Genomic DNA, 13,601 nt, shown 5'->3' with positions numbered 1-13,601 from the left:
AACTTATCTGGAAAATAATAGCAGTAGCCAGTTCAGTGGCACCTCAGGTGGCTCTCCTGTTGAACAGGGTTAAACCAGCAGAGTAGTAGTGATAGGGGACTTCTTAATGAGGTGCACAGACAGGTGGTTCTCCAGGATGGAGGGTTACCACCCTGTTGCCAGGAATGTGGATATCTCAGAGTAGCCTCAGCACACTAAAGGAATGGGTGAGCAGCCAGAGGTCATGGTCAATGTTTGTACTAATGACTTTGCATGAAGGGAGAGGAGTTCCTGCAAAGAGAATTTGAGGAGATAGGTAGCAAGTTATAAAACAGGACCTCATGGGTTGTAATCTCAGGATTACTCCCTGTGCCATGTGTATATAGTACAATTAAATGCATTTTTATGGCATTAGACAGGAACTTGCAAAGGTTGATTGGGAGAGCCTGTTTTCAGGGAAAAGCGGCATCTGGCAAGTTGGGGATTTTTAAAAGAGAGGCAGGGAAAGTTCAAGGAATGGAAGTTGCTGTTAGAGTGAAGAACAAGGCTGGAATTATTAGGAAATCCTGGATGAACAGAGATATGGTCAAGAAAAATTAGGTATATGTCAGTTATAGACAATTGAAATCAAATGAAACCTTTGAACAGTATAGATGATATAGTAGTTCACTTCAGAGGGCAGAAGATGGCTGTGGGAGATAAAATCGAGGAGAATACAAAGAGATTTTGACATATAAAAGGCAAGAGTAATGAGGGAAGGAATTAGGGCCCCTTAAAGATCAACAAAGTCATCTATTTGTGGAACCAGAAGAGATGTATGATATGAAAATGAATATTTGTCATTTGTATTTACTGTGGAGAAAGATGGAGTTAGGGAACTTGGAGAAATCAATAGTGATGTCTTAAAAAGAGTTGACATTACAGAAGAAGAGGTGCTGGAGCTCTTAAATACAGAATTGGCTTGACTGAAGGTGACAGGGCATTATGTTGAATGTTGTTATTCATTTTAAAGACCTGTGACCAGTGATGTGCTGCAGGGATAGGTCCTGGTTTCAAAGTTATTTGTCATCTTTCTTAATGACTTAGATAACATTGTAGTTAGCCTGGTTAGTAAGTTTGAAATTACATCAAAATTGGTGGTACAGTGAAGAAAGTTTTCTAAAATTACTACAGGATTTCAATGCACTGGAAAAGAAGGCCTAGAATGGCAGATGGAATTTACCTTGAAAAGGAGTGAGGTGTTGCACTTTGGTTGGTTAAATCAGAGCAGGTCTTTGCAGGTGAATGACAAAGAGACTTGGAGTACAGGCACCTAATTCCATGAAAGTTGGCGACAAGAGGTAGACAGGATGGTGAAGAAGGCATTTGATGTACTTGCCTTCATTGGTCAGAACATTGAATATAGGAGCAGAAACTTTATACATGATGTTGGTGAGACCAGACAGAGTATTGTGAGCATTTTTTGGTCACCTGTTTTTGTAAACAAAATGTATTACTAAAGTGGAAAAGGTGCAGTGAAGATTCACATGAATGTTATTGTTCTGGTAAGCTTAAATTACAATGCCCTACATAATGTTTGGGACAAAGACATTTTTTTCTTTATTTGCTCCTGTACTTAACAGTTTTAAATTTGTCATCAAACAATTCACATGTGATTCAAGTGCACATCCAGATTTTATTGTATACATTTTGGTTTGACCATGGAGAAATTACAGCACTTTTTATACATAGTTCCCCCATTTCAGGGCACCATAATGTTTGGGACATTTGGCTTCACAGGTGTTTGTGATTACTCAGGTATATTTAATTGCTTAATTGGTGCACATGTAAGAAAGCAAGGCTTGCTTCTCAACTTTTGATCACCTTTGCAGTCCTTAGATGTCACTTCTCAACATGAAGACCAAAGTTAGAACGTTGAACATTACAGCACAGTACAGGGGCTTTGGCTCTCAATGTTGTGCCAACCTATATAATTCCCACCAAAAATAAATAAATAAATACTAAGCCCTTCCTACCTTGTAACCCTCTATTTTTCTTTCATCCATGTGCCTGTCTGTAAGTCTCTTAAATGCCTCTAATGTTTCGGCTTCCACTACAATCCTTGGCAAGACATTCCAGGCAACCACAACTCTCTGTGCAAAAAAACTTAGCGCTGATGTTTCCCCTGAACTTTCCTTCCTTCACTTAGTAGAGATGTCCCCTGGTGTTTACTATTCCTGCCCTGGGGAAAAGGCACTGGCTGTCCACCTTATCTATGCCTCTCAGAATCTTGCTTCTTTGCTCCAAAGAGAAAAGTCCCAGCTCTGCTAACCTTATTTTTTTTTCCAATTCAGGCATAATCTCCTCTGTACCCTCCATAACTTCCACATCCTTCCTATAACGAGGTGACCAGAATTGAGCACAGTACTCAATTGTGGTCTCACCAGAGATTTGGAGAATTACAACATGACCTCCTGACTCTTGAACTCAACCCCCCAGCATCCCAGAGGCTTTTTTAACTATCCTATCAAACTGCGTGGCAACCTTGAGAGATGTATGGATTAGACTCAAGGTCCCTCTGTCCTCCACACTGTTATATTCAACCATTAACCTTGTACTCAGCCTTCTGTTTTGAACTTCAAAAATGCATCGCCTCATACTTATCCGAATTAAACTCCATATACTACTTTTCTGCCCAGCTCTGCATCCTGTCTATATCTTTTTGTAACCTACGACAGCCTTCAGCACTATCCACAACTCCTCCAACTTTCATATCATCCGGAAACTTACTGACTCATCGTTCCGCTTCTTTATCCAGGTCATTTTTAAACATCACAGAGTCGGGGTCCTAGAACAGATCCCTGCGGCACACCACTAGTCACTGATCTCCAGGCAAAACACTTTCCATCCACTACTACTCTCTGCTTTCTACATGCAAGCCAATTTTAAATCCACACAGCCAAGGTTTTGTGGATCCCATGCCTCATGTCTTTCTGAATGAGTCTCACATAGGGAATCTTGTCAAATGCCTTACAGACAACCTACCATCCAATCTTCATCAATGTATTTTGTTACCTCCTTAAAAAACGCAATTAGGTTTGTGAAGCATGACCTTCCCTTCACGAAGCCATGCTGAGTATCCTTGAGTAGACTGTACGTCTTCAAATGCTCATAAATCCTATCCTTAAGAATCCTCTCCAATAGGTTGCACACTACTGATGTAAGACTCACCAGTCTATAATTCCCAGGATTCTCCCATTTACCTTTTTTAAACAAGGGGACCACATTTTCCATTCTCCGGTCCTCCAGCACCTCCCCTGTGGTCAAGGGGACGCAAAGATCATAGCCAACGCCCCAGCTATCTCTTACCTCCCCATAGCAACCTGGGGTAAATCACGTCTGGCCCCAGGAACTTGTCAATCTTAATGTTTTTCAGAAGATCCAACACTTCCTTTCCTTAATCTTAACATTGTCCAGCACACAAACCTATTGTCCAGTGCACAAACATATTCTGACCTCACCCTGATCAAGGTCTTTTTCTCGTGAATACTGAAGCAAAGTATTCATTTTGTACCTCTCCAGCATCCTCCGCCTCCAAGCACATGTTGCTGCCTTTATAAGCAGCCTCACCTTCATTCTCGTCATCCTTCTATTCTTTACTTATGCATTGAACACCTTTGGGTTCTCCTTGATCTTACTTGCCAAGGCCTTCTCGTACCCTCTCCAGTCTTTTCTTAAGTTCCTTTCTGGCTACCATATAATTCTCATGAGCCCTTCCTATTTCCTGCTTCTTAAATCTAATGTATGCTTCCTTCTTCCTCTTAACTAGCTCTCTCACCTGTTTTTTCAACCATGGTTCCTCTTTCCTACCATTTTTTTCCTGTTTCAGTGAGATAAACCTATCCTGAACCCTGTACAAGCGGTCCCTAAACATCCTCCACATTACTGCTGTGCTTTCTCCCGTGAATATCTGTTCCAAATTTATTCTCCCTAATTTCTGCCTCATCCCTTCATAATTTGCCCTTCCCCAATTGAACACTTTGCCATTTTGTCTGCTTTTATCCTTGCCCATGGCTATGCTCAAGCTCAGGGAGTTATGGTCACTCACCAAAATGCTCCCTACTGAGAAGTCTGCCACCTGACCAAGTTCATCACCAATAACTAGATCCAATGTGGTCCCATCTCTAATTAGCGGTTCCACATATCCTTCTTGAACACAACGCAATACTGGAGAAACTCAGCAGGTCAAGCATTGTCCTTTAATTTTTCTTTATTCTTTCTATTCCAACACTTTACTATATATTCTCTTTTTCTTTCTTTTTTCATTGTTTCTTTGGATTGTAGGGTGGAGGGGGTGTTGGGGTATTATCATTTTGTATTTGATACTCAATATATTATTATATTTACATTTTGAAATATATTTGAATGTATGCATGGTTAAAAATTTTAAATAAAATATTCCAAAAAAAAGCTGCACCCTTTATATAGCAAAGGTAGAAATACATAACTGACATTTCAGGTTTGAGCCCTTCATCAAGATATGGAAAAATGTCAGTAGGCACCTAAACAAAAGGTTGGGAGAGGGAGATGTGGTCGCAGAGGGAGCAGGTGATAGGGGGAGAAAGGGTAGGGATAGCAGCGATCAAGGGGAAGAGGGAAGGATAGGTGAATAGCGGGGTAAGAGAACTGGAAAGAGGAAGGGAAGGGAGAGAGGAGGGGGAGAGCAAGTTAGCAGAAACCAGATTAATGCCATCTGGCTGGAGTGTGCCCTGATAGAAAATCAGGTGTTATTCCTCCAGTTTGCGGGACGTCTTGGTGGGATATTACATAAGGCCATGGACAGACATGTGAGTATGGGAGTCCGACACAGAACTGAAATTTTTTTGACTACTGAGAGGTCTCTGTCACTAGTGTGGACAGAGCAAAGGTGCTCAGTGAAGTGATCTCCCAATCTGTGCTCAGTCTCTGGTGTAGAGAAGGCCGCAAAGGGAGCTCCAGATGCAGTAAATCAGTCCTGTGGATACACGTGAAGTGTTGGTTCACCTGAAAGGCCTGTTTGGGGCCCCGGACTGTGATGAGGGAGGAGGTGTGAGTACAAGTGTAGCACTCATGCGGACACATGGAAAGGTGCTAGGGGAGCGGTGGGGATTGGTTGGGAAGGATGAGTGCACGAGGGAGTCATGGAGGGAGGTCCCTAAGGAAAAAAGACAGGGGAGGAGAGGGGAAGGTGTGCCTGGTAGTGGGATCTGTTGTTAGTGCCAGAAATTCAGGAGCATATAATGTGTTGGATGCAGGGACTGGTGGGGTGGTAGATGAGGATAAAGGGGATTCTGGGGGCAGAGGGAACCAGGGCAGATGAGTGGGAAATGGAGATGTGGGTGAGGGCTGAGTTGATGGTGGTGGAGGGGAAGCATGTTTGTGGAAGAAGGCAGACATTTTGGAAGATCTGGACTAGAAGACCTCATCTTGGGAACGGATGTGGCAGAGACGGAGAAATTGACAGAAAGGGATAGAAACCTTGCAGGAGGCAGAGTGTGAGGAAGTGCAGTCAAGGTTGTTGTGGGAGTTGGTGGGTTTGTAATATATATCGGTGGAAAGCTTTGTCTCCAAAGATGGGATCAGAGAGATCCAGGAAGGGTATAGTGTTGTTGGAGACGGACCAGGTGAGTTTGAGATCAGGGTGGAAGTTGGCCGCAAAGTGAATGAAGTTGACAAGCTCATCCCTGGTTCATGAGGCAGCCCCGATGTAGTATCATTATAAAGGAGGAAGAGTTGAGAGGTCTTGCCTACGTAGGCTTGCAGCATGGATTGCTCCACAAAGCTCACAAACAGGTAGGTGTAGCTGATGATATAACTATTGATGGCAATAGTATTCTGAGGTGCATAGAAACATCTGCTCAGGTTTGAGCAAATACCTCCAAACTCATTGGATGGCGCTTCATCCTGATCACCCAATCTAAATCCAATTGAGCTACTCCTTTGATTTGGAGGAAGTGAAATGAGTTAAAGGAGAAGTTGTTTAAAGTGAGAACAAGTTCTGCCAGGCAGAGGAGGGTGGTGGTCTGGTCTCTAGTCCAGAAATAAACAGTGCTTTAAGACCTTCTGTATGGGGGATGGAGGTATAAAGGGATTGGACATCCATTGTGAAGATGAAGTGGTCCAGTTTAGGGAATTTAAAGACATTGAAGAGATGGAGGGCATGTGAGGTATTGTAGATGTAGGTGGTGAGGGATTGGAGCAGAGGAGAAAAGATAGTCATGGTAAGGTGAAACTAGTTCAGTGGGACAAGAGGAAGCAGAAACAATGGGTCTACCAAGATGGTTGGGTTTGTGTATTGTGAGTAGAAGGTAGAAACAACCAATGCAGGGATGGGATATCTTGGGTAGAAGGTAGAAACGAGCAGAGCGGGGATGCCCCTTCTATCTCTCTTACAGTCAGGAGGTGCCAGTTAACATGAGGGAAGTTGAAATCTCCCATAACAACAATCCTGTCATTTCTACACCATTCTAAAATCTGCCTATTTATCTGTTCCTCAGTGTCCCAAGGACTATTTGGAGGGTTGATAGACTACTTCCAGAAAAATGATTGCTCCCTTCCTATTCTGACTTCCACCTATGTCAACTAAGTAGACTCTCCCTCCACAGCATTCTCCCTTTCCACAGCTGTGATACTATCCCTGACCAGTCATGCTGCTCTCCCCAACCCCCACCACCCTCTCTATCCTCCAATCCTGTTAAAACACCTAAATCTGAGTACCTGCCTTAGCCAGTCCTGTCCTTCCACCAGCGAAGTTTCTGAAATGGCCTCATCATAATCCCATATACTGACCCATGCTCTACATTCATTTCCTTTATTCCTAATACTTGCATTGAAATAGACACATTTCAAGCCCTCTAACTGACTACATTTATGCTTCCTCCCCTGCCTGTCTTTCCTCACAAACTCACAACACAGTATCATGCTTTTTACCTTCTGTCCTATTCTTTGCACTCACATTCTGGTTCCCATCAAAGAAAGTTGTAGCAATGAAAGTCAAAGAAGCCATTATGAGGATGAAAACCAAGAATAAAACAATAAGAGACATTGCCCAAACCCTCAGATTTCCAAAATCAACTGTTTGGAACATCATTAAGAGGAAAGAGCGTTCTGGTCAGTTCAGAATCACAAAGGGACTGCAATGCCAAGGAAGACCTCCACTGTTGATGAGGAAGTCATAATGACTTCCTCATCATAATGAAGAAAAATCCCCAACACCTGTCTGACAGATCAGAAACACTCTTCAGGTGGTAGGTATAGATGTGTCAATAATGCTGTCCACAGAAGACCATGAACAGAAATATAGAGGCTTACACTGCAAGATGCAAGCCACTAGTTAGCCACAGAAACAGGATGGCCAGATTACAGTTTGCCAAGAAGTATTTAAAAGATCCTGCGGAATTCTAGAAAAGGGTCTTATGGACAAATGAGACCAAGATTAACCTGCATCAGAGAGATGGGAAGAGCAAAGTATGGATGCGTAAAATAAATGCCCAAGATCCAAAGCAAACCACCTCATCTGTGAAACATGGTGGTGGGAGTGTTATGGCCTGGGCATGTGTGGCTGCCACAGGTAATGAATGGCACATTGATGATATAACTATTGATGGCAATAGTATTCTGAGGTGCATAGAAACATCTGCTCAGGTTTGACCAAATACCTCCAAACTCATTGGATGGCGCTTCATCCTGATCACCCAATCTAAATCCAATTGAGCAAACCTTCTATGTGCTGAAGAGAAAATGTAAAAGGGACAAGCTCTTGAAAAAAGCAAGGGCTGATGATAGCTGCAGTAGAAGCCTGGCAGAGCATCACCAGGGAAGATACTCAGGATTTGGTGATATGAATCACAGACTTCACGCAGTGATTGTGTAAAAAGGATTTGCAACAAAGTACTGAACGTAACTACTTTTATATACATACTACTGCTATGTTCATAAATTATGGTGCCCTGAAATTAGGGGACATTGTTTAAAAAGTGCTGTAATTACTACATGGTCATTTCAAAATGTACACAAATAACCTTTAATAAAAATCTCGAATGTGCACTTAAATCACGTGAATTATTTGGTGACAAGAAAAATTGAAAGGGACCTGAAGAATGCACTCTTTACACAGAGGCTGGTGGGCAGATGGACCGAGCTACAAGAGGAAGTGGTTAGAAAAAGGGACAATTGTAACATCCAAAAGACATTTAGACAAATAAAGTTCAAGGTTCCTTTATTGTCATGTAATAATACATGAAAATGTAACGTACATGATACAGTATATTACAACTTTTTTCTACTTAAAGCAGAGAAGGAATTGTCATGAGCATTGCCCGGTGCCTCCAACAATAAGAGAAAGAGAAGCAAAAGAGGGTCTCTTCAGAGTTACTGAATGTCTTGGATTCACTCCTAGTGCTCCTGCAGCCTCTGCAGCCACACAGACTCCTGTTTGAACCATTGGCCGCTTGAGTTCCAGGTCTAAACCTCTGATATGATCAGGAAGATTTCAACACCCAGGGGCTCTTTGGGATCCTCTTGGATCCCAGTTCGGATAACTGGGAACTACGAGCCAGTCTCCAGCATCCCCTCAGCTAGTGTGAGTTCTTTGACCAGAAGATGCCAACCGCCCACAGCTTATGTGGGTTCTTTAGCCTCTGAGCGCCTCACTGTTGTACTGCCATGGTCACCTTCCCTGTAGGGTCATCTCCCATGCTTCTCTGTCTTGATGTTCACTTTGTTTATGGTGCTCTGCACTAGTCTGCTGCTCCCCCTGAGTCTGCACACCCTCATGGTACACTGCCTAGCACAGATGTCACCATCTTGGGTACAGACATCTAGGATTGCAGGATTTAATAAACTATTTAAAGCCTGTTGTATACACCTGTCAGCATCACAACCGGGCAGTAGGACCCTGTGAAGTAGCATTGTGTCTCAGGTCTTCAGGGTCATCCTTGTTAAGTCCTTCAAAAATTTGAACATGCTTATTCTTTTGAACTGAAAAAACAATCTCATCCTCTATCCCACACATTTTCTCTCTTCCCAGAAAACAAATCTAGTGTGTTTTATTCAACCCTATCTCTTTCTTTTCTTGAAGTCTTGTTTTCATGCCTTCCTCTCAGTTTACTTTTCTAATTATTCTATATCTTCAGTAAATTTGTCACTCTCAGCCTCATCCCTTAAGTTGATGTGGATTCTTCATAGTTGAAGGCAAACCACTATAGAATGCCACTACGGAAGTTACCATAGTTCCAATTACTGACTTGCGAATCTATCGTCGCTGTAGAAGTGCCTTCACCTCATGGGGAACTGCAACGTTTCAGGAGTTTGGTTCATTACTGTCTTGTTGAAGACATTTAAAAGTGGCAAATAAATGCTGGTCTTGCATTGATGACTGAAATGAAAACATTTTGCTTCTATCCTCTGTTTTATCTATTTTAATCAAGCTATTCTGATATGTTACTCATAATCCTTTGAACCCTAAGCTTGTGCAATGATTAGCCTCTTATGTGTCTCCTTAATAAATCATTTTTTTAAATCCAAATGTACTAATTCTGCCATTTTTTTTCCCATCTAGCCCAGTAGTTCCTGATGCAGCATTGATTGCTCTGGGCCCCAGACAAACAAAGATTTTTAATAAGAAGCAAATCGTGACATGCATCTTGTGTCAGGAGGAACAGGAGATTAAAGTGAACAGCAAAGCAATGGTTTTGGCATCCTTTGTTCAAAGGTCAACAGTCTTATCTAAGAACAGGGCAAGAACAATACAGGATCCAGGTGACTTTTCGCAGGAACATTTCTAAAGCTGCTCGTTATCATTGATGGAAGGGATCTTTACTAGGATCTCAATGGTTTTACAGACAGGAAAATGGCAGATATTAGCTGTGTTCGTGCATTCTTTAAATTAAATAGTTGTTCGTACAATTCTCAAAATATTATGTGGCATATATAGCCTGTTGGCTTAAAATATTTAAAATAGATACATTGTATTTGGCTGAAGTCAAGCAAATGTTTAATAATAATATTTATTGGAAAGCATTATTTTCAAATTCAGCTTTGTTGACATTGTTCTCTCTTATGCTCTTATTTTTATTCATTAGATAACTATGACCCATTGTTCATGCAGCCAGATTTGGCTTGTGGCACCCATATTGGTAGCTGTGGACACATCATGCATGCCCACTGTTGGCAGAGGTGAGTACAAAATCTTAATAACAAATGGAAGTTCCTTCCCTGCACACACACTGCTAAAATAATCTCTTCCAATTATATGTCCACAAATGACACAGGAGAAAATTGTATAATTGAGTAGTGAATCAGAACACTGGAATCTTAATCAGGAACCATAAAAGTGAAAACTTGAAATGAAATTACAATACTTGAGATAACGAAGGTTAGACAACATCTGTGGAGAGAGAAATGATAACAATTCAGGGTGATGATCTGTAACATTCTACTGATCTTCTCAAATAGTGGATCTGTTATATTTTTAATTCTGAAACAAGTTTTGTTTTTGCATTACTAAAATCTAGTTCTGTTTCTCTTTTCACTGCTGCTCCATGAACTGTTGAGTATCTCAAGCATTCTCTGTTTAGCCACATTTTCTTTGTTGCTCCTCAGAAAAATGCTTCTGAAGCAGCAGTGTTAATAATTTGTGTCATATTTTACATATGAAGCCATATGATAATGTTATACTTCACAGTAAGCCATTTATATACAGATCTCTTGCTTTGCTTACTGCAGTTATAAATCATATTATTACCAATTAGAAACAAATATTGTTGCAATTTGGAAATGATATTTAAATACTCAGAACTAATAGCATTATATTTAGTCACATCTGTTGTACTTTTTAACTCTCATGTGACATAGGTTAATTGATTATTGTTTCAGGTCCATTGCACTGATTGCATTAAATGGTCGACAAGCCCTATTTTCAGATCTCAAAATAATATTTTTATTCATACAATTGCATGCAATATGTTCAAATACAAGAGTTGGATTTCTCAGGCTTCATTTGTATGCAGGGTGCTACATCAATTTTTTGTATTTAAATACAAATATTGTTATTCCTGCAGCTACTTTGATGCAGTCCAAGCAAAAGAGCAGAGGAGACAGCAGAGATTAAGGGTGCACACGAGCTATGATGTGGAGAATGGAGAATTTCTTTGTCCTCTGTGTGAATGTTTGAGCAATACTGTTATTCCTTTACTTCCTTCATCTTGGAGCTCACAGTGCAGGTTAGTTTATATTGTGATGTGTCAAGCATTATTCAAGCTGAGTAACCCTTTTTTTAAAAATCCATATGCCCATAATACAACTGATAAGGCAGCACAGATTCTGGCAACTTTTGTGGGTTTTGTTTGAAATTTGAATAATTGATTTGATATATTTATACAATGTAAAGCATGGATTTGCACACCATCCCATTTATTCAAACACATCATGATGTCATCACAGACTAATTCTTCATCTTAAATTACATTTATTCATTCATAGCCATGCCATCTGAATAGTTCATGAAGCTTTGAATTTTTTTTAACTTTTCTGTGGTACCAAATTAGATTTTATTGATCTAACATTTGCCTTAATGGCCTGGATTTTGAGTTCAGCAGTGAAGCAATAATGTCTGCCACTGAAAAAAGTAATCAAGCAATTTCTGGACTATGAATTTCTTTTATTTATGTGATTTAGGTGTTAGTTCGGTCGAATCCCTACATTCAGTGACTATGATGTCATCCTGAGCAGCCACAGTGAACTGTTTTCACTCAGCAAACCAAGATAAATAAAGCTTACACTTTCATTATTTTATAATGTGTGAAATAAATGTTGGGACATAGATGGGATTAAAGTAGAAAGTATAATATTTAAAACATTATTTCAAGTAAAGTTGCAGTTCATTTGTATTTTGAAAAATAATTGAGGGAGTTTAGCTTTTTGGAACTGAAGAATTTTCTCAAAAGTAATGAATGATACCTAAGCCCAACTTTCAAGTTTATTTTACAATGGAACCTTTGCTACTTGACTTGGTTTTGTTTTACCAGTCGTACCAACTGTAAAAGAAAAAGCAGCTTCTGAAGGATTAGTCACTCTCAGCAAATTTGGTATTTCCATGTTAATTTATGTAAGTTGGGAAATTTCAAAATTGGTGTCAGTTTTTTTTTGTAAAATGCTTGTGAATGCTAATGGCATCATTACATCTGAGTGCTTGAGTTTACACCATTTACAGGGAATCTACTATGTACCACTTTTATATCAGCATCTGGAGACCCAAAGGCATAGTCGACATTTCACTTTTAAATTAGTATTCTCTTATGGTTCACAATCTTGACTAAAACCTTGATTATTCTTTTGCGTCCACAGATGCTGCTTTTCTTTTATAAGTTCTTCATCGATTTCTGTGTGCCTTCTTCCCCTGCAATAATTGGGGACTGGGCCAAGCTGAGCAGAACTGGAAGCTCTGACCAGATCTACCGGGACCATTGCCTGAAGAGGGCGCACAAAATCAGTGAACCGGTGCGGACTCGAAAGGCCAACATGGCCCGTTTCCGCTCCGTAAATGGTTATATGGACACATACCTGCAAACTAGTAGCGTCTGATAACCATTCTAACTTATGTCCTGAAATTTTTGTAAATAGGTGGAATTTCAAAATTTTTTGAAGCTTAATAGTATATTTGCAACAGTAGCGTATTACTTCCTCAGTCATAATTGTGTTCTGATAAAAACAGGCATCTTTATTAATCTTCACTACTGTTGCTCTGTTCTTTTGAAATTAGCATTTGGTGTTTCTACTCTTACCAGAGTGAATATTGTTAATATATGTCCAGCATTGATCTTTCGTTATTTTGAACAATCACCTCTGGAGTTGTAGCCTCTTTTTTCAATCTACAAGCTAGTTCTGAATTAGTCTACATACAGCAGAGGCATTGGGCTTTCCTCAGGAGATGGGTTGGCAGTCTGTCAATATGTGCCAGATTACTTCTTGCCAAAGTTCCATCTACTTTGTTAAAAATCTGTCTCTGGTCATATGTCTAGTACATGCAAATTCCTCCACATTCCCACATTTGAATTGTATTTCTGAATTTATGTTCAGCTTTGCACCAACATTGAATAGATAAGGCACATGATGCTGGCTTTATGTGGTGTCTTTTTTTTCCTAATTATACATATGTGACGACGAACATAGTTGTAACGGTGAACCGGCCCCGCTTGTCATGTGCGGTCAGCGGGGCAGCCAGAGCAAAGATGGCATTGCAGGACCTTCTCTTCTGGTCCAGACCGGAAGAGCGTGTGCGCACTTGGGTCAGTATGACGCAACCTCTGGAACGCGAAGGGCAGGATCAGACACAGCCTTAAAGGCTGCAGCGTGGAATTCAAAGTAAAACAGTTGTCTTACTTGAGCTCTCAGCCTGTTGTCTCAGTCAACACGCTACACATGTGAACCTTTCTCAAGGCAATCTCTTGAAGCATAATTATGTTAAGGAAGCTATAGAACTAGATTCTTGTTTGAAAAGGAACTGCTGAGTTTCTCAAGTAGGTAGGTACTCAGAAGATTCAGTCAAATGGGAAAGGGATAGGGTTATCTTGTTGAAAGGTTTATTTGAGATTAAATATTCTCCA

The 13,601-nt window shown here is 40.5% G+C and overlaps 1 protein-coding gene across 5 annotated transcripts in view; it reads left to right on the top strand.

Annotated features, from left to right (window-relative positions):
* Positions 1-13,601, top strand: part of ubr2 (ubiquitin protein ligase E3 component n-recognin 2) — a 177,991-nt gene that overhangs the window by 127,904 nt on the left and 36,486 nt on the right. For all 5 annotated transcript variants that reach the window (XM_069931156.1, XM_069931158.1, XM_069931157.1 and 2 more), the window contains exons 30-32: positions 9,557-9,756; positions 10,080-10,173; positions 11,058-11,219. In XM_069931156.1, coding sequence (XP_069787257.1) covers positions 9,557-9,756; positions 10,080-10,173; positions 11,058-11,219 — 456 coding nt within the window. The remainder of the gene's footprint in view (positions 1-9,556; positions 9,757-10,079; positions 10,174-11,057; positions 11,220-13,601) is intronic.

This window comes from Narcine bancroftii, chromosome 4, assembly GCF_036971445.1.
Source record: "Narcine bancroftii isolate sNarBan1 chromosome 4, sNarBan1.hap1, whole genome shotgun sequence".
In the NCBI taxonomy this organism is placed as follows: domain Eukaryota; kingdom Metazoa; phylum Chordata; class Chondrichthyes; order Torpediniformes; family Narcinidae; genus Narcine; species Narcine bancroftii.
The sequence above is the reverse complement of the archived record's forward strand: the minus strand, read 5'-3'. Positions and strand labels throughout refer to the sequence as shown.